Source organism: Dryas octopetala, chromosome 1 (genome assembly GCF_963921425.1).
Source record: "Dryas octopetala chromosome 1, drDryOcto1.1, whole genome shotgun sequence".
NCBI lineage: Eukaryota > Viridiplantae > Streptophyta > Magnoliopsida > Rosales > Rosaceae > Dryas > Dryas octopetala.
In genome coordinates, this window is record NC_141366.1 from 2,132,077 (window position 1) to 2,150,895 (window position 18,819).

An 18,819-nucleotide genomic window follows, 5' to 3' on the forward strand; every position below is an offset into this window, starting at 1 on the left:
CAATGTACTAGACCGGACATCTCATTCGCTGTGAACTTGTTAGCTAGATATAGCTCTGCGCCAACACGCCGCCACTGAAATGGCATAAAAGACATTTTCCGCCACCTTAGAGGTACGACGGATATAGGCTTATTCTATCACTAGCTACGCATCAAGGAATGAATCGAACCCCCTCGATCCTCGGAATGATGCCCGCCTTTTGGATATGCTGACGCAGGGTATCTATCAGACCCGCATAAGGCGCGTTCTCAAACTGGTTATGTCTTTCTCATTGAGAATACAACAATATCTTGGAGGTCTACGAAACAGACCTTTGTTGCTACCTCTTCGAATCATGCTGAGATTCTAGCCCTTCACGAAGCAGTTCGTGAATGTATATGGCTAAGAGCAGTTTCCAAGTATGTTCGAACTACGTGTGGGCTGAATTCCACCACTGATGAACCAACGATTATCTATGAGGATAATGCCGCTTGCATCCAGCAGATGAAGACAGATTTCATCAAAGGAGACAACACCAAGCATATTGTACCGAAGTTCTTCTTCAGTCAACAGCAACAAGAGCATCAGATGATTGAAGTCAAGCAGATCCGATCTCAAGACAACCATGCAGACCTCTTTACCAAGTCACTGCCAAAGTCCACGTTCTTGATGCATGTTCGAGGTATTGGGTTGCGTAGATTGGCTGATTTACCTAGTATGTAGTCTTCAGGGGGAGTCGACATCAGGGGGAGTATCCCGAAGCATACTCGCTTGACCATCGTGTACTCTTTTGTCCTTCGTCCAGGGTTATTTTGTCCCACTGGGTTTTGTTACCTGGCAAGGTTTTAATGAGGCACATCTTGGCATGGTCACCCTACTCATACTACATCCTGAAGATGTGTTGATCTGATATATATGCATTTGCTCATCTTTTCCCTTCGACCACGGGTTTTTCCCATTGGGTTTACCGGGCAAGGTTTTGGTGTAGCAACTCCAATGCACCCCGCTCCCATAGACATACTATCTGCTCATGATCCAGAAGATATGACTTCACCTACTTTCGAGGTCCTGATGCGACTACTCCACACTCACGCGCGTTGCACTCTTTTTCCTTCGACCAGGGTTGTTTTTGTTCCCACAGGGTTTTTATTACTTGGCAAGGTTTTAACGAGGCAACTTAGAAGCGCATAGTAGAGACAACACTAATGACATGGAATATCCAAGGGAGAGTGTTGTAAATATATTATTATGTGTGGCTATTCCTGTAATTAGTTGTAGGGGCTTACTAGTAAATATTCTAAACCTAGTAAACCCTACCTCTATATAAGAATATTTATAAGATGAATAAGATGATGACTGATATATTCTCTCTGCCTCTCTTTTCCACAAACCCTAATTTATACATACTTTTACAACAAATAGATGATTTTTGTAACTATTTAATTCATCGTTTGTTTATTTGATTTTCGATTTAATTAATTTTTTTGCAGAGATAATCTTCAAATAATTATCTAAAAAAGAAACGATTTCGATTATAAAAATATATTGTGGAATAAGAATAATAAAAGAGAAAGTTGATGGAGAAGGTGGATAACATTCCCCGTTAGAAAAAAGTGCTCAAATCTTTTAGGCACACAGCTTGAGATTTCTTTCTGACCAACCAAAACTTTTTGAGCCAGCTAATATATGGTAGTTCAAATTCCTCAGGAGTGAGATGTTCACTGCATCAAGATCAGCAATGCATGGTGAACTAGCTAGCAGTACTTTTTAAGATTTTGAAGATTTTCTTATCTGCGAAATCCTTATAAAAGGAATCTGCAGTAGGTGAGATCGATATACTGTCTCAATTCTCAGCTCTCATCACTCAATGCATGCAAAGTATATTTTTATATGTGCATCAGTGCATGGTATTACTATTTTACATTAGATTTTGATCAGCAATAAAATTATATATTCAGTTGCACATATATAATTGATTAAATTGTCCTAGATTAACTTGGTGGTTGGCATCAATTCCCATAAAAGATCATCAACGATTGAGCCCAAATATGCCTATGAAAATCAACAAAACACACTAAGAAAATTAATGGTGGGTCAGGTGCACCTTTCAATGTTTTTGTTTCTCCATTCGTAGAATAAAGCTATTTGTACTTTTTTTTTTTTTGCCACTGTGAAACTTCCATTAATAAAACCAGCCACAAAGGCAGCTATTTGTACATTTTTAATTCAGTATTGTTTTGTATTATCTCTCTAGAGGGTAGACTCATTTATGTAGAGTCCACCTGTATAAAAGATAGAGATGATACAAAATATTTCAGCCCTTCGGCAATAAGGCCCAGAGCTTCAAATTCTTAATTGGAACGCAATCGAACCCAAGTTCGTGAGTAAATTAGTTAAATTGGGCTAATTTCAATTGTAAAGGCCACATCTCGAGCCCAATTGGAGTTCGAGTCCAGTACTTACGGGCATCATCCCTTTTCTTTTCTGGGACCTTCTAAATTAACACAAGATTTCATCAATACACCAAGCATCCAAGAAAATTTTATAGCCCTGGAATGCATAAAAGAAAGGACTCTGTGTGTGCATTCCATATGGATATAGACCTTGGTCATTTAGGAGATTTTCTTTTTCTAGATGATGAAAGTTTTGTCAAAAAAAGTCTACCTTGTTGTCTCCCTTAAAAACAAAGAAATCAACCGATGCGCGTAAAAAGCAATGTGAAATGCGAAGTGACTGGAAATTGCATTTCATTCATAAAAGAAAACAACAAATACTTCACCTACAAATTCTCCAACTCCAAAATTTAGAAACCAACCAAAGTGCATAACCTGCACCACATTCTAATTAAAGTAAATTAGCAAAAAAGTTACAAAAAAATTGTAAGTTTTACTCATAAACCCATGTAAAAGATCTATTTATTTTTAAACTACAATGAGTGGCTTAAAACTAAACTTTGTCTTGATACTGTATGTAACTCTCACAGAATTACACTTTATTTTGTTATGATATAGTATATAAAGAGTTACACTTTATAATTTTGTAGAATTACACTTTGTTAAATGATGTAGTATTGTTTTAAAGTTTAAGTATTTAAAGTTTAGGTTTTATGACTTCATATTTAGGATTTTAAGGCTTTAGCTCTAAATTCTAAAGATTATACCATAAACCCTAAATTTTTTAAAAAAAATTAAACTAAAACTTGGGTATGCTTGAATACCTTACTTGGGTATGCTTGAGTTTGAATAGTATTGAATACTCTATACTTATTGTGGCTTAAAAATAAATATATTAGAAGTTTGAGTTTAAAACTAAAAAATGTTGTATGCAGTATGCTGTAGCTTATTAATAAAAAACTCTTATAATTAAGTTTAATTTATATACCCTTCCTTTCCATTAATATTTTAAGGAAACATAACTTGACATCCATGTTACGTTTCCATTTTCATCATCATCTTCAATTTTTGTGGCCAAATTCCATTTTCATGGGGTCCCTAGCAAGTTACTAAGAACAGTTAATTTGACAACTTATAACACTATAAATTAATACAAAATTAAGATGTTACGGAAAGAAGTTAACAATGGCACCCACAACCCTCTTTCTTATACTAGTACTGCACATTTGGTTTTGGACCTTCACTTCCAACTCATGCAATGCCACAAAGCCTGCACCAAAATTCCCTGCCATTCTAGTATTTGGTGATTCAACAGCGGACACTGGCAACAACAATTACCTGAAAACATTGTTTAAGGGTAACCATTACCCATATGGCCAAGATTTCCCAGGTCATGTTCCCACAGGCAGGTTTTCTAATGGAAAACTGGTCCCTGACTTCATTGCCTCCATGACAAGGATCAAAGAAACTGTTCCTCCTTTTCTTGATCCAAACCTTTCGGATAATGACCTTGTCACCGGCGTCAGCTTTGCATCCGGTGGATCCGGATACGATGATATAACTGCTGCTGCAGCCGGGATCATCACATTTTCAAAACAGATTGAGTACTTCAAGAAATTTATAGTGAGGGTTGAGGAGATTGTAGGGGAAAAGGAGGCAAAGAAGTTAATTAGAAGTGCACTGGTTGTGATAAGTGCAGGTACTAATGACTTCGGTTTCAATTTCTATGACGTACCCACAAAAAGGAGGTTAGAGTTCAATGTTAGTGGGTACCAAGATTTTCTGCAGAACAAGCTGCAGATATTTATTGAGGTAAATTATTAACCCTATTGACACAGATACTAATATTCAATACAATGGCTGTATATATAACTTTTCATATGCATGTATATCTATATATCCAGGAACTCTATGAGCTTGGATGCAGAAAAATAGCAATAGCTGGGCTTCCTCCAATTGGTTGCCTCCCCATACAAATAACTGCAAAATTTGAGCATCTGAATGAACGAAGATGCATAGAGCATGAGAACGAAGATGCCCTTTTATACAATCGAAAGCTTGCAAGGCTATTAACCAAAATACAGGCACTACTCCCAGAAAGCAAAATTGTGTATGCAGATGTCTATGAGCCATTAATTGAAATGATCAATCATCCACAAAAATTTGGTAAGCAAAGTTATATTACTATAAGCTAACATGTGATTTATGATCCCGTCGAAAATGTATTCTTGTCGTATTATGAATCTCAATCACTAATTAGGTTGACTTTTGACTGGATGTCTGATCTAGATTCAGAGTGTGGCAAAGAATATTAACCTATGATCCCTTTCATATTCGTCTGAAGGCCTGGAATTAAAAGCTTATTGATTCCTTACCATGAGGTCAACCTCATGTCATTGTTGCTTCTGCATATAGAGGATTGATAAGATGCATATGCATGTGTTTTGTGGCATAGGTTTTGAAGAAACAAAAAGAGGTTGCTGTGGTACAGGGTTTGTGGAAGTAGGACCGCTGTGCAATGCATTGACACAAGTATGCGGAAATGCCTCACAGTACTTATTTTGGGATAGCATACATCCAAGTGGAGCAGCGTACCAGTACGTTTCTAAATACCTGGTGAACAAAGTCCTTCCCAATCTTTTGTTTGATAATCAATCACAGCCGTTAACTACCCTATTCGATCAGACAGATGATTCTGATGAAGAAGTTCCATACCTTACATGATTTCATCAATTTCCACATACACGTGTGACTATCAAGGAAAATGGTCGTCACCAAACCAGTGCTAATCAAGTTTATCCTTTTCCATATTTCTTTATTTAGAGATAAGTGAGTATTATGTTATAAATACGATGGGTTTCCGTAATATTCCTAGCCAACTGTAATGGCATCAAGAAAACCTGTCATAAAGTATTTCTTGTAAAACTGGTTCACATTTCTACACTAAAATGCAACTTCCCTGAGTCATATGAGCATTACAAAACCTGTCATTCTGATTTCTTGTACAACTTGTTATTGGGATTACAACGCCCAAGATGGAATTTTCTCCGGTCATTAGCAATTTCTCTCGGATTACTGGAATAAGAGCAATAAGTTTCATGACATTGTTAGTGACTTCAGTTTTTAAATTTTATGACTCTTAACTCAAATATGTATGACATTGCTTTGCAACAAAAGAAAATTATGTGGAAAACACATACTTCCCAATCAAATAGTAAAACCAAATTTCCCAACTAATTGATAAGAGCACCAAGTCAAATAAGAGGGAGGGGCAGAAGAAAACTGTACTAAACATAAGCAAACATCTAATAGGTCACAATTCAGTTCAGTTGGACGGACCCATTCAATAAATAAACAAAACTTGTGTAAAACTTACACGTTTTTGACTAGATACAAGCAATCATCACTAGCAGCTTACCTTCCTCACTTCCGGCCATCCGCAGATCCTCCACTTCCCCGAAACAAGTCGTTAATCCGAGCCTCAATGTCCTCACTACCATACTTAATGTACTTGTCATGCCTCCCAATTTCCGGAACATTCTGAAACCTCCCAATAAAGTTTTGATAAGCCGGGCACAAGATTTTGACGAGGGAGATTCTCAATTCATCTCTTAGTTGCTCGTCGAAAACAACCCAATTGGACTGGATTTTACAGATCTCATCCAAGTACATGTTGAACAACTTGAGCTTCTCCTTCATGGACTTTGCGACTACATTGGGCGCCAATGAGGCATTGTCAAGCTTCAGAACTCCCAAAACCTTACTCCATGAGCTTCTCTGGTAATTCACATGATACTGCCGAACTTTGGCAGTGTGTTTTCGGATCCAATCATCGCCCAAAAGCGATCCCAATTCGCTGTCTTTCACTTTCTGAACAATGTACCTCCCATTGTTCATCATGAAAATATAGCACAAAGCAGAGTCCCTATAGATCTTCGACTTGGCCTCTAAATTGCTCTCCAGCAGCTCCATAATCCAGGCCATTTGGACCGACATGGACGAGGAGGAGCCTGGGTCATCCACCTTAGGCGGAGGAGGGATTGCACCGCCCGCCGTGGCACTGTCCTCGAAAACTTGCTCCAGCGTCTGGCGCGATCGGCACGCCGCGCGCAGATAATTCATCACGTACCGAGTGATCGGGTGGAGTCCGCCGCCCGGAACCGGAGTCTTGGCCGGGTCCCGACTGATGAGATTCTCTAATTCCATAAAAATCCCTCTGATCGCTTCCCCCAACCTTTTCCAGATAGTCATTGCTTCGTTCCTGAGAAACAAACAGTACTGATCCGAAAACACCGACTCAAACTCGGCCATCAAGTCCCGCAGACTCTCGAACACGTCCAAAATCTTGAACAATCTCTCCGGCGATCGGCTTCCAATTGCCACGGCGTCCGCAAAATTCAGTATCTGAATCGTCGCGCCTCTGCATACCTCCATGAACGAGAGGTCGGCGGCGGAGGAGAGGCCGTAGAAGACGCGGTCGCAGAGTCTACGCTCGCTCGGAAACAGAATCCGAAGCGCCACGTTTGCAGCTTTGATCCAACGCTCGATTTCGTCCTCCATGTCTTGCCAGGGCATTTTCTGAACCTCTTCGATGCTCAGCTTCTTCAGCCCCAATCTCGATAAGCTCTCCTCCAAGAACTCTCTCCGGCAACTGCTATACACGTGCGAGCACTCCTTCCCAAACCCTGCGGCCACCATGCGCTTCGCGATCTCGTGGAGTTCCTTGATGGTTCCAGAAGGAAGCGCCTCGATCACGATGTCGTAGTCGGTGATCGGCTGCGCGGTAGGGATCTGGTGGTCCTCGCCGTTGCCGATTTCCTCTTCAGCGTCGTCTTCTTCTTCTTCGGCTCCCGAGTCAAACGACAAGTTACCCGTTGACTCCCCGCGAAACGCGCGACTGAGTTCGATTGACTCGCCCCCGCGTTCCACTAAGGACCTGAACTCGTCCTCGACGCGAAACATGGCCTGCTGCATAAGGTCCTCGGCGCGTACGAGGCAAGCGCCGACGGACTTGTCCCCGGCCATGGGAGTCCAGTCCCTGATGGTGGTGATTAGGTCGTCGATGGCGTCGAGGAAGGCGGAGGAATCGGCGGAGTCGGCCCAGATTGGGTGATCGGCGGCGACGTACTGCGAGATCTGCCGGTCCAGCGATTTGAGAGTAAGGTCGAGAGCGGCGGAGGGTCCGCGATCGCCGCCGTCGGGGATTTTGTCGGACAATTTCTCGCGAGAAAACCTGCCGTCGAAATTGGAGAAAATCTGCAAGATATCGTCGGCCATGTTATCATTGTGGCCCAGCGTCTTGGCTATGTGGCGCGCCACGGCTAACAATTTCTCCTCGCCGTTCTCAGCCATTTTAGAAATCGAATCAAAAGTGAATTGGTTGGTATACTCTACTGAATCAATAGATAATAGTAGTAGAGACGAGTAGAGGCGTTGTTGTTGAAGGTCAGTCTAAACTCTAAAGAATTAGGGTTGTGAAATTGAGAGGAAAAGGAAGTAGATCATAGATGCTTTTAATTTTTATTTATGCGGTTGAGCAAAAGCCAAAAGCAGTGATGTGATGAGAGTTGAATACTATTATTTAGCGGTTCGCGGAAGGTGATTGGAGACGCGGTTTGAGGTGTGGGGGACTTTTTTTTTTTTTTGAAAATAAAATAATTTTAAAATTGGCTAAATAGATTGGATAAGGAGTGAGAAGTGGGAGAGCAAAGTAAAGTTGAATGCGTTGGAGTTTTGGACTTTATTTGGATTCGGACAAGGGCAGTACAGTAGTAAAGCCTCCTGAGGGCTGAGGCTTTGTCTTTTTTTTTTTTTTTGGTCAAACTTCTGGCTTTTTCTAAAGCATATAAAAGATGACTGTAATGTAATCTAAGACGTGAAGTCCCACTTCAATAATTTAATTCAATAATGCTTATTAAGCATTTAAGCCACAAAATAAAAGATCCACGTGCTGCTTAGATACTGTGTACTGTCTTTACTCTTTACACATGCTTACGCGTTTAGCATTAGTTTGAGACCAGTTGGATTGGAAGTACATTCAAAAAACAATTAAGGTGGCACCTCTATTGTTGAGGTATAGTAGTGGCAATTAATCTCTGGGTGTAGATATTGAATCCAAATTATGGAGAGATGGTTTGCACATAGAGAATTAGAGATAATGTATCATATATATTTTATCTATTTATCTCTTCCATCACATATTATATCACCCGCAAAATATAAATATTTATATTCGGTTACATCAAAATTTTACTTTTGCAATTTTGCTCCATATCACCTACATTTCTCAACTATTTGGAAGTAATAAAGCCCGATTACAATAAGCCAATATTTGTGCCTAAATTTTTTATTTGTTTTTGAGAATACCAAAGGTCTAATGTTAGTTTTTCCTGCTTTTTTAGTTGTCTCTGTTTGTTTTGCCTTTGGCTCTCTTTATGAAGAGGAATTGACTAAAAAAAAGAGTCTAAATTGGCCACATCATTGAATCACAATAAAAAAGAGGGAGCTGATTTACCATCAATTCTCTCTCATACCGTATTCTCGTCCCACCACGCTTGTAAACATTTGGAATAAACTTGGGGTGAATTTCTTATCTTATCTGGGTGTGTATCTGTTTTGAAATTTTTTTTACCACATCAAGTTATATCATATAAGAAAATCACACATTCCGCCGACCCCATAAAGAAAGATTTTAGCTTAAGAACTCCAACTATCATATTTTTATTTAAGACATAAATTTTATTTTGTGTTAACTGAAAACTAAAATTTTATTTTATGTTAATTAAGGACCAATTTTTTTTTTTTTTATCTCAACTTTGACCCGACTTTAGACCCATTAAATTTTCACCAAATTCAAAAAATACGTATATTTATAATTATATAAAGATCACTTAAATCGGATCTCTACAACCAGATAATCGACTCCAAATTAAGGTACCCAAAACTATCTAATTTTTTAAATATTTTTTCAAAGAATTACTTGGACAGTTTCAAACCAACCCACCCCTAACTCGTACTCACTGTTATCAAATATAACATACCATGCAATGTGAAGGCATGTAATATTTGGAGCTTTACTTAAATTTTGGGTTAATTTATTAACTGATTTGGCCTGCGATAATGAGCTAGACATCTGAGATAAAAACTGGTGAGATAGAAATAGGATAGTGAACTCAGGCATTGGAGGGAGAAATGGATCTCAGCACTTTTTGAGACCCAAAATGGGCCTTATAGCAGCTTTGGCGTCTCAATCTCTCATCCATGATAACTGACTAATCAAGTAAAGCAAAGCAATCACATGCTTCAAACATACAAAAAGCCGATATATTCACCGTGAGTCCCTGCATGAACGGCTAGGATTGAACACCCTTTTCCCAGTTCCGTGACATCCTATAAAACCGTCCTTGCTCTTTTAACCCACACAAAAACTCTGCAGGCTTCCTTCCCGTGGTCTCTGAAAAGTCTCTTCAGGGTCTTTCACCAGTCTTCGCTCCTTTCATAACCCCAAACTTGTCCCAAAATTCCACCAATGTCCTCCTCGACTCACACGCTCCCAGTCTCATCCTCACAAACCGCCACTCATCACCAATCCCAACCGTCTATTTCGATCCCATCCTTCCGGTTCATCCTCACGCGCCTCTCCGGCTTCTCTCGCCACGTGCTCTCCAACCGCCGCCCCTGGACTGAGCTGGTCGACCGCACCGCCTTTTCCAGGCCCAACTCGCTCTCCGACGCCGCCTCGCGAGTGCGCAAGAACGCCGCCTACTTCCGCGTCAACTACCTGATCGTACTCGGAGGCGTACTCGCCTACTTCCTCCTCTCCCACCCCTTCTCTCTGCTCACCCTTGTCAGCCTCGTCGCTGCATGGCTGTTCCTCTACGCTCTCCGACCGTCCGATCAGCCCCTGGTGATCATGGGCCGTACGTACTCAGACACCCAGGCCCTGTTTGGGCTGGGCTTGGCGACGCTGATCGCGATCTTGGTCACGAGCGTGTTGTCGCTGCTCATAACGGCGGTGATGGTGGGGGTGGCGATCTTGTGCGCTCACGGTGCATTCAGGGATCCTGAGGACCTGTTCTTGGAGGAACAGCTGTCCATGCCTTCGGCTTCTGGGTTTCTTCCAATCTTCGGTGGGGCCTCTTCTTCTTCGTCGTCGGCGGGGTCCACTATGATGTCACGTGTCTAGCTTGTGATAGTTGGAACTCGGGGTGCGTAGAAGAGATCTGTTATCTTGGAGATTCATATTTTTTGCTCAGCGGTTTTTTTTCTTTCTGCAATGCATTTTCCTTCTTTGGTGTCAAACTGTCAATTACTCAATTTGTATATGGGAGGATCATAAATAAATTCTAATACCATGGAATTAGTCTATTATACTAGACTATCCTTCAATTCAATTCTAGTATTAGACTATTCTTCAATTTTTTTTGGCCATAAACTCTTCTTCAATTTAATTATAACAGTTCAACATTATTAACTGCTGTTTTATTTAATCATAGAGCGATTCTCTGTTGCAAAATTCGTGTGCCCTCGCAGAAATTTTATACTATATTACTATAATACGGTATGTTATAACATCCCCCATTTTGTAAGTTGCATATCACAAAAATCATGTTACAACATGTAGAATGAATAATTAAGTCAATGAATTTCCTTACAAAAGAAACGACACCGGCCGATTTTTGTTTATAAGTGTGTAAAACAGATGGAATGAGTGGGCATGTTTCAGAAGTAATTCGTCCTGAATAATTGAGATAAGATGATAATTGAGCTTAATTACATGATTAAGAGCTTTGCAATTGAACAAAAGGATGCATCAGGGCTTTGAACAAATGAGCAAGAAGGAATCACCAAACAATTGAAACCGACACTTCTAAGCACCAAGCCATCCCACTATCTCACAATACCAACACATACCACAAGTAGCAAGCAATTTACACTATCAACTCTAAAATCGTGTAATTAACTATCTAACAGTCACGGATACAACCTTGGGAAAGTTAAAAATTATGAACTACCAAGTGCTCCCTGTTTTGTTTATTCTTATGAATGTAATGCAATTTCCTTTGAAGTGGGTATCAATTAAATCTGGGGGAAAAAAAAAGGGCGAAAATTTGATTTACAGCCACACAGTTCAAGAGCTCTCTCTTGCATACGAGCTAGTCTCCTCTGCAACCTTTGACCACACATTTGCTATTTTCTCAGCATATCCCACCTGTTAATTACACAACAGAGCGAGTGTTACATGAAAGGGAGGCGGGCAATTCAAAATCTATACAGATATAATAGATATTCAAAGAATGACTTGCACAAGACAAATATGGCATAAAAGACACGGAACGGAACAAATTTTTTAGAGGTCAAGGACACATGGTCACATGCTAGAGCCGGGAGTAATAACATTAAGCTTGTCCTCGGCTCTCAATAAGAAATAAATCATGCACCCTATTGTCAAGATAAATGGAAAATCAGAGCAGAAAAGAGTCAAAGTGCGAAGAACAACATATATTGTCGTCAGCTCAGTGTCAGTACAGAATTGTTACAAATCTCAGGATTTAATGAATTCAGCAATCAGTTTGTTTGCCTTTTGAATATACATCAGAGCATAGTATAAATTCAACCTACAAGTTGACCTTTGCACAGTACAAACTTCAAGTTAAAAGAAAATGAAAATGCAAATTCCAACCAAGATGTTAAACTATAATTTAAGTGTGAGGAAGACTGAGTTAAATAACTGTTATTACTGAACAGAAAACAACGGTGCCAATAGAACTACTTAACACAATCAGTAAGTACCTGATTAAGCACAAACCCCTTCAACATGTTCAAGAAGTCAGCATGCCTCTCGCTTTCAAGCCTTTCAAGTTCACTCCTGTTGTTTTCCTGCATTTCATCATAATCAAACCATTCTAAGTTCTGGTGGAGATATATACCGAGACAATTAAACAGAATATAGCAACCAGACAGAACAAAAATAATTTTATACAATTAGAAACTTTTCAACATAATGTAAATATCAACTATACAAATAGACCACACTGCATCTGCTGAAAAGACATCCCAATTTTCACCAGAATAAATGAAACTTAAATTAAAATAAATTTGGATAGAATTTATAACAAAGGGGGAAAAAGCAGTTTTGAGAGATCAAAAAGATGCAATCATTCATGATCACAAGCTGAAATTCAGACACATCCAATTCATATTCAGATTACTTAGCAACAAGGCATGTAAGGATGGCCTGTAACAGCAGAAGATCAGTTTCAGGTACCCTACAAATAGCACTCAAATAAAAAGAAATGCACCAACAAATAACATCCACGACCTAGACTACTTAACATTAATCTTTGCATAATGCTCATTCCTCACTGTGAAGCACACCAAGCATTTCACAATTTTCACCTCATACATCTAGTGTGACTGCCACACCTTGCTTGTTTTGATGGAGGTGGTTTACAAGATCAACTAATACAGGTGCAATTTGCTGGGTTCAGGCTAGATCTCACATCACCAGACCAGAGATGCAAGACAAAAGATACAAGGATTAAGTAGTTGTTATGGAAAAACAATGGCAGACAGCAAAAAATATGATGATGTTGCCACCGGAGAGAGTGGATATTGAGACACCATAACCCACAAACAGATAAGGAACATTCCACTCCCCTAGTCTTATGATCATCCATCTCAACAACTATGTATCAATGAACAAAATGGCCAAAGAACATCTAAATACCATCATCACCTAGCATCCTGCTCCAAAGTGGATCATGTACTTCATAAAATGTTGTGCGCTTGGGTGCTATGAGATTTTCATATTACCAATCAGAGTGAAGAAATTCCTTGGAAGGAGTGAGGCTAGCCACATTTTATGTTCAAGAATTCATGGCATACAAGATAAATAAATGAATGCATTTGTGAGAGTTAAGACATAACAGCAGATGAAAGTTGATGTGGAAAGTAGCCAAAGATGACTGATCATGCATGGTGAAAACCAACAACTCTACCAATAAGGAGGAAACAATGTCAGTCAAACTGAAGGCGCTGCAAGTACAGAAGGGACAACTACATGTAATGTGGGAGAAACACTGGGAAACAGACATGACAACCTAAGATTTAACAAAAGAAATGACTCCATATTGAACTGACACAGGGGAGGACAAAACACTCAGGCAATTGGGATGCAAAGCTTTCACACAAAAATTTAGGTAAATTTTACAAGGTTTCTGACCTATTAACAGATATTTAAGGATGACATGGCCTCGACTGGCAGTACATTAAAATAATTTCAGGAATGCAATGGTACCTTGATCCGCTCATATTCTCTGATTGCTACATTTTTAGCATCCTCAGTAACTCTTATGGTTTCATTTAAATCCTCTAGTTTGCGAATCCTGGATTTGTCACCACCAAATATTTTATTCGATGCAACTTCAAGCTTTTCAGTCCTTGAGTGCAATGAACCCAGTTCTGATAGAAGAGTCTGCACTGTCAATAAAGCACTTGTCCGATCCGAGAATGCACTGTTGACAGCTAACATTAGCCCAAGATATTCATGGAATGTATCCTGCAATACAAATAGTATGAACAATGGATGGGTTTCCGTACAAAGCAAAAGGTGCCACTATATTTCTTTGGGGGGCAGGGGAGGGTCAAGAAAATTGTTACTATTGGCTATTCACAAAGTTTAGGATAATCTTAAACTGGCGCATGCTGACTGAGGTTAAAACAGAGCTTCCTATACCACTCGCAAGCTTTCCATTCATAACATTGAAAAACAGTTTAATAGAATGTGCTACATATATATATATATATATATATATAAGCATTAATAACCAAATCAGCCTTCTAGTTGGAAACATAAGTAAAAACAAAGGGTTACAATGTACCAAATGTTTGACGGTCTGAGCATTTAATTCTCGATAGAATCTGCTGGCTTTGACTGCAGCAGTAGCCACATTCTTCATGTCAGCAGCCCTCACTCTTTGAGAGTTGAAAAAGGCCTCTTCATTCTCAAATTTGGTCAATTTTATAAATGCAAGTCCTAACTCTCCCATTGTCTCTCCCATGTCTTGTTGAGCTTTGACAAGTGTTTCAGCCTATAACAACAACGTTAGAATCCAAGCAACTAATCAATCTAAACTCACATATACATACACAAACACACAGATCTTTTCGCATCGGTATCCATTACCTGCTGAGATGCATTGCTGAGTTGTTGCTCGAGGTCATGCATCTTCTCTTTCTTTTCCAAGAACTCCTTATCTTCCTCTGCCACCAGAGGTTTCGAACCTCCCCAATCATTGGCCACTGACTGCTTCAGCTCCTTGAACAACCTCAACAAATCCATCCCGCCTTTTGCAGGCTGAACCACCTCATGAGGAGCCACCGTGCTCTCCCCGAACAACTGCTTGGGAAGCTTGACGGCCCCATCGAGCATCCTCGACGCCACATCGGTGGTCGTGGGCAACGGAGACCTCCCCTGAACTTGCAAAAACACCTTCAATTCGTCGCTCTTCTTGATCACGGGGTGCGCTGCTAACCGCCTCAAGTACTTCTCCAATGCCACCCTCCTCTGCTCCACAAACTCTTGCTTCTGCATCACTTGGCTCTCCACCACGCTCTTGTCCGGCCTCGGCGGTATAAAGAAACCTCTGTACGACTCCGCCAATCGCTCCGACAACGTCACCACGTCCCGAAACCGTCTCCGAACGCCGAATTCGGATCCGCCGAACTCTGGAATGTTGGTCCTCGTGGTGATCAGATACGTGACATAAGTATTACTCCCCGGAACGATCGAATTCGTGGTCTCCTGCTCTTTCTGAGGATTCGATACAGTTATTTTAATGTAGTCGGAGCTGGAAGACGGAGATCGCGAAAGAGAGAAAGAGCTGGAATGGTCGGAGCTCTTGCTGGGGCTCTCGATGCCGTTGATTTCGTTGATGGTGTCGCCATCGAAGGGGCTGAAAATCACGTCGGCGTAAGAAGGCGGGTCGAGATAGGAGGAGGAGTTGTCGAGGCCATTAGGGTTTCGGAGATCGCGGTAGGCTGGGGGCGCGAGCAGGGGATCTGAGTCGGCCGGGGCCGAGAGAGGGTGGTGCGTGTCGGAGAGCGACGACATGGCGCTGCGATAATTTGAGTACGATTTATTGCCGTTCAACGACTCGTCGAGCACGAGATTTTCCATTTCTTCCTTGGAAGCGTAGAGTTGGGCTTCTTCGAAGCCCTGGTTCTCAGAGCCCATCATCTTATTCTTAATTCAAAAAAATAAAAACTTAAAAGAAAAATTAAGAGAAGGAGCAAGCAATTAATCGACGACTGAAGCAAATCTGCGGTGGTATGGCGTTTGATTTGAGGTGGTGAGGCGCATTAGGGTTTTGAATGGGGGGTGAGGGATTGGGTTCAGAGAATTGCACAAGTGTCAAGTGTGAAGGCTGACTGACTGACTGGTGCGACAGAGCTAGCTGGAGAAGACGGTCGAGGAAGAGCCAAGAAGCTCACATGGCTTTCGGGGTGTGCTTAGAAGTGATAGAAGTTGAAACCGCCAGATAAAACGGTGGGTTTAGTTAGTTGGATCTTCGGGTCGTCGACTGGACTGGATATTTTTGCTCTCGGAGTTTGGAATCTTGTTGTTGTGACTTGCGGGGATGCTTGGTTTTACTTGGAGGCTTTGAACCTGATAGAGACAAGTATTCGGTACGTAAAGTTCCATGTTATTGCGTTGTGACTTGCTTCTTTAGCTCTGGATAATAGATTCACCGGAATGGCAAGTTGGCAACCCGTTTTTTAATTTCTATATAAATTATAACGTTAATAATTATAAACCCCTAGTTAGAGATAAAATCTTTCATAACCTCCACCCAAAATCTACCTCTCCTATAACCCCCAATCTTATACTTAATATTTTCCTAAACCCCCTAGTCAACTAATACCCAGTCAAGTTTGACTCCCCATCTTTTAATTTTCCAGTTTTACCCTTTTTATTTATTTTCATTTTCAATTTATGGGTGCTCTCTCTCGCTCTCTCTCTCTCTCCCATCAAGTGCCTCTCTTCCCCTCTGCATTCTCTCTCTCCCCGCTGCTGTCGCCGGCGCGTGCGCCACCGTCTAGCGACGGTTGCCGGCGAGACCGGTCCCATCACACTCGCCTCTCCTTCTTCTTCCTCTCCTTGCCCTCCACTCTCCACGAAACATAACATCGACGCCAGATCGGTCTAGGCAAACCCGAGCTCCCTCACCGGCGATCCATCAATTCCGGTGACGACGAGGTGTCGGACTGGTTGGGTTCTTCTCGCCTCTTCCTCCTCTATCTATCCATGGCCTTTTCTTTCCCATAAAATCCACAGAAACCCAAATATAGCCCGAAGTCCGATCGTCATCTCTGGCGGTGACTTCGAGATTCCGGCGACGTCGCAGCCGCTATCCACTTCCAGAAACTTCCTCTCGACGTGGTGAGTGTGATGGTGGTCTCTGATTCTTCAACTGACCACCGTGGACGGCGAATCGACGCCGAGAAAGTCTGAGACTTATCGCCGCCGTTGCCGGCGATTCCGGCGGCGGATTGAAGTGGTTCCGGTCTCATTCTTCTCCCTTTGACAGTCTCTCTCTATTGGTATACAAATTTTGGTTCAATTGCATTGAATTTCAAAAGCCCTGATTTGGAAACCCTAATTTGAAATTGATTTGTGAATCTGTCTGTGAAATGTATAATTTGTGAATCTGTTTTACTTGAATTTGTTATAAATCAGATAGAAATGTGGTTTTTTATTGATTTATAAGTATATACAAATTTACTTCATTTATTGATTAAACAGTTTCATTTCGTGAAACAGTTTCAGTTCGTGAAACAGTTTCAGTTCGTGAAACATGAATTTTGAATGAAATTATGGTTCTGAAATATGATGAATCAAATTTGCAGGTAGAAACAGATCGAGGCAGTGACGGCTGTCGTGTACTCGTCGCGCGTGAGGTGATCGGACGACGTTGTATTGTTGGCTACTCCTCTCATCTCAATGACTTGTTGTATTGTTGGTTTTTTGTTGATAAGGTTGCTGTGTTCTTTTTAGTGAAACGGAATTCAGTAAAGGTGTAACTGTTTTAGTGAAGTATAATTGTTTTAGTAAAGGTGTAATTGTTTTTTAATTAAGGTGTAATTGCATTTTAGTCGATGTGTAATTGTTTCATCACTTAATTCAGTTTCAGTAAGTGAATTCATAACTGAATTCTTCAATTTAGTGTAACTGAATTTCTGAAATTCAGTTTCAGTGTAATTGAATTTTTGAAATTCAGTTTCAGTGTAACTGAATTTTTGAAATTCAATTTTAGTGTAACTGAATTTTTGAAATTCAGTTTTAGTGTAATGAAATTCAATTTCAGTGTTTGATTTTAGTTTTAGTGAAATATTGAGTTTTATGCTATCAAGAAATATTGAGTTTTAGCAAAAACTTCAATTCAAAAAAAAAAAAAAAAAAAAAACTATTTCACCAAAATACAGTTATAGTGACGTCAGCATGCGTCACCGCGCGTCAGCATGCGTCAGAAGGATAATTTAGGATTATAAGTTTTAGGGGGTTTTGAAAGAGTTTCTAGATGGGTGGGGGTTTAGACAAATTTTTTTGATGAGTAGGGTGTTTAAAATTAGGCATTATAAATTATATTACTATCAAATAAGAAATAAAACTTTTAAAAACTGCTTTTAAATAGAATACTAAACCCGTCATAATATTCCAAATATTTAATTAAACTAAAGTTAATGTCCCTCTCTTCGTAATGGTGGGACTTGGGAGTCAATACTTTTGTATTTCCATAATCCTACCATTCCACTGTTTCAAAAAGTTTATAACATAGAGGAATTGAGAATTAAACTAATTATTTTATCATATTTTAAAATTATCTTTATAAAAAATCATCCAAATCAAAATTATTTGGTTATATGATTATTTTTAAATCAATATATGGTGAGTTTAATTGTTATCAACCTTGCATGTTTATTATAATAATTACATAATCAAAAAAAATTTTAATTTAATTAATTTTTAACAAAAATAATCCTTTAGTCTAAAAAATGAACAAATGTGATTATAAGACAACTCTGCAAAATAAAACTAATTAGAGAAAAGATAAGTTAAAAAATGTAGCTACCATTCTCTACAATCTAATGAGTGAGGTAATGTAGAAGGAAAGGGAAAAGCGATTTTTCGAGAGACTATTCAAAACTATATTGAGTAGTGCTCAATTCTTTGGAGAAGTGCTCTTAAGATGGACTTAAATTGAGCAATTATGAGCAATCATTGCATTTAATGTTGAATTTTCTTTAATTACTCATTTATTATAGTTGTGCTAAGTCTAACTATTGCTCAATTTATGTCCATGTAAATGACTATATTAAAACAAAAGGAATGCTTGTTAGTTTTCTTAATCTACCTTATTATTGGATATTAATTTTTATTATTTTT

At 39.8% G+C, this 18,819-nt stretch overlaps 3 protein-coding genes and 1 pseudogene across 4 annotated transcripts; 2 read left to right on the forward strand and 2 right to left on the reverse strand.

The window, feature by feature from the left end:
* The first annotated feature begins 3,557 nt into the window (after positions 1-3,557).
* LOC147296295 (GDSL esterase/lipase At2g30220-like) lies at positions 3,558-5,096 on the forward strand. The gene is made up of 3 exons (XM_086229000.1): positions 3,558-4,184; positions 4,277-4,538; positions 4,828-5,096. The coding sequence occupies exons 1-3, from the start codon at positions 3,558-3,560 to the stop codon at positions 5,094-5,096; spliced, it is 1,158 nt and encodes a 385-aa protein (XP_086085126.1).
* A 93-nt stretch (positions 5,097-5,189) lies between these two features.
* LOC147296296 (exocyst complex component EXO70B1-like) lies at positions 5,190-7,914 on the reverse strand. 2 transcript variants are annotated; one of them, XM_086233909.1, is made up of 2 exons: positions 5,749-7,914; positions 5,190-5,447 (listed from the first exon to the last, which is right to left on the reverse strand). In XM_086233909.1, the coding sequence occupies exon 1, from the start codon at positions 7,722-7,724 to the stop codon at positions 5,796-5,798; it is 1,929 nt and encodes a 642-aa protein (XP_086090035.1). In that variant the 5' UTR covers positions 7,725-7,914; the 3' UTR covers positions 5,190-5,447; positions 5,749-5,795. The 2 variants fall into 2 exon arrangements, with proteins under 2 accessions (XP_086090035.1, XP_086090042.1); XM_086233916.1 differs by having other exon boundaries at positions 5,191-5,447; positions 5,791-7,914.
* Positions 7,915-9,644: 1,730 nt separating this feature from the next.
* On the forward strand, positions 9,645-10,765 carry LOC147296297 (PRA1 family protein B2 pseudogene; annotated as a pseudogene).
* Positions 10,766-11,239: 474 nt separating this feature from the next.
* LOC147296298 (sorting nexin 2B-like) lies at positions 11,240-16,015 on the reverse strand. Its single transcript, XM_086233928.1, has 5 exons — positions 14,560-16,015; positions 14,255-14,464; positions 13,672-13,932; positions 12,165-12,251; positions 11,240-11,583 (listed from the first exon to the last, which is right to left on the reverse strand). The coding sequence occupies exons 1-5, from the start codon at positions 15,610-15,612 to the stop codon at positions 11,503-11,505; spliced, it is 1,692 nt and encodes a 563-aa protein (XP_086090054.1). The 5' UTR covers positions 15,613-16,015; the 3' UTR covers positions 11,240-11,502.
* Between the last annotated feature and the right edge of the window lie 2,804 nt (positions 16,016-18,819).

Bases quoted from the DNA above. Each gene is read 5' to 3' on its own strand.
- LOC147296295 (XM_086229000.1), top strand. From the start codon at position 3,558: ATGGCACCCACAACCCTCTTTCTTATACTAGTACTGCACATTTGGTTT. The intron at 4,185-4,276 runs GTAAATTATTAA...CTATATATCCAG, and splicing joins AGCTGCAGATATTTATTGAG to GAACTCTATGAGCTTGGATG. The intron at 4,539-4,827 runs GTAAGCAAAGTT...TTTGTGGCATAG, and splicing joins CAATCATCCACAAAAATTTG to GTTTTGAAGAAACAAAAAGA.
- LOC147296296 (XM_086233909.1), bottom strand. From the start codon at position 7,724: ATGGCTGAGAACGGCGAGGAGAAATTGTTAGCCGTGGCGCGCCACATA.
- LOC147296298 (XM_086233928.1), bottom strand. From the start codon at position 15,612: ATGATGGGCTCTGAGAACCAGGGCTTCGAAGAAGCCCAACTCTACGCT. The intron at 14,465-14,559 runs GTAATGGATACC...TTGTTGTTATAG, and splicing joins TCAGCAATGCATCTCAGCAG to GCTGAAACACTTGTCAAAGC. The intron at 13,933-14,254 runs GTACATTGTAAC...TTTGTATTGCAG, and splicing joins CTCAGACCGTCAAACATTTG to GATACATTCCATGAATATCT.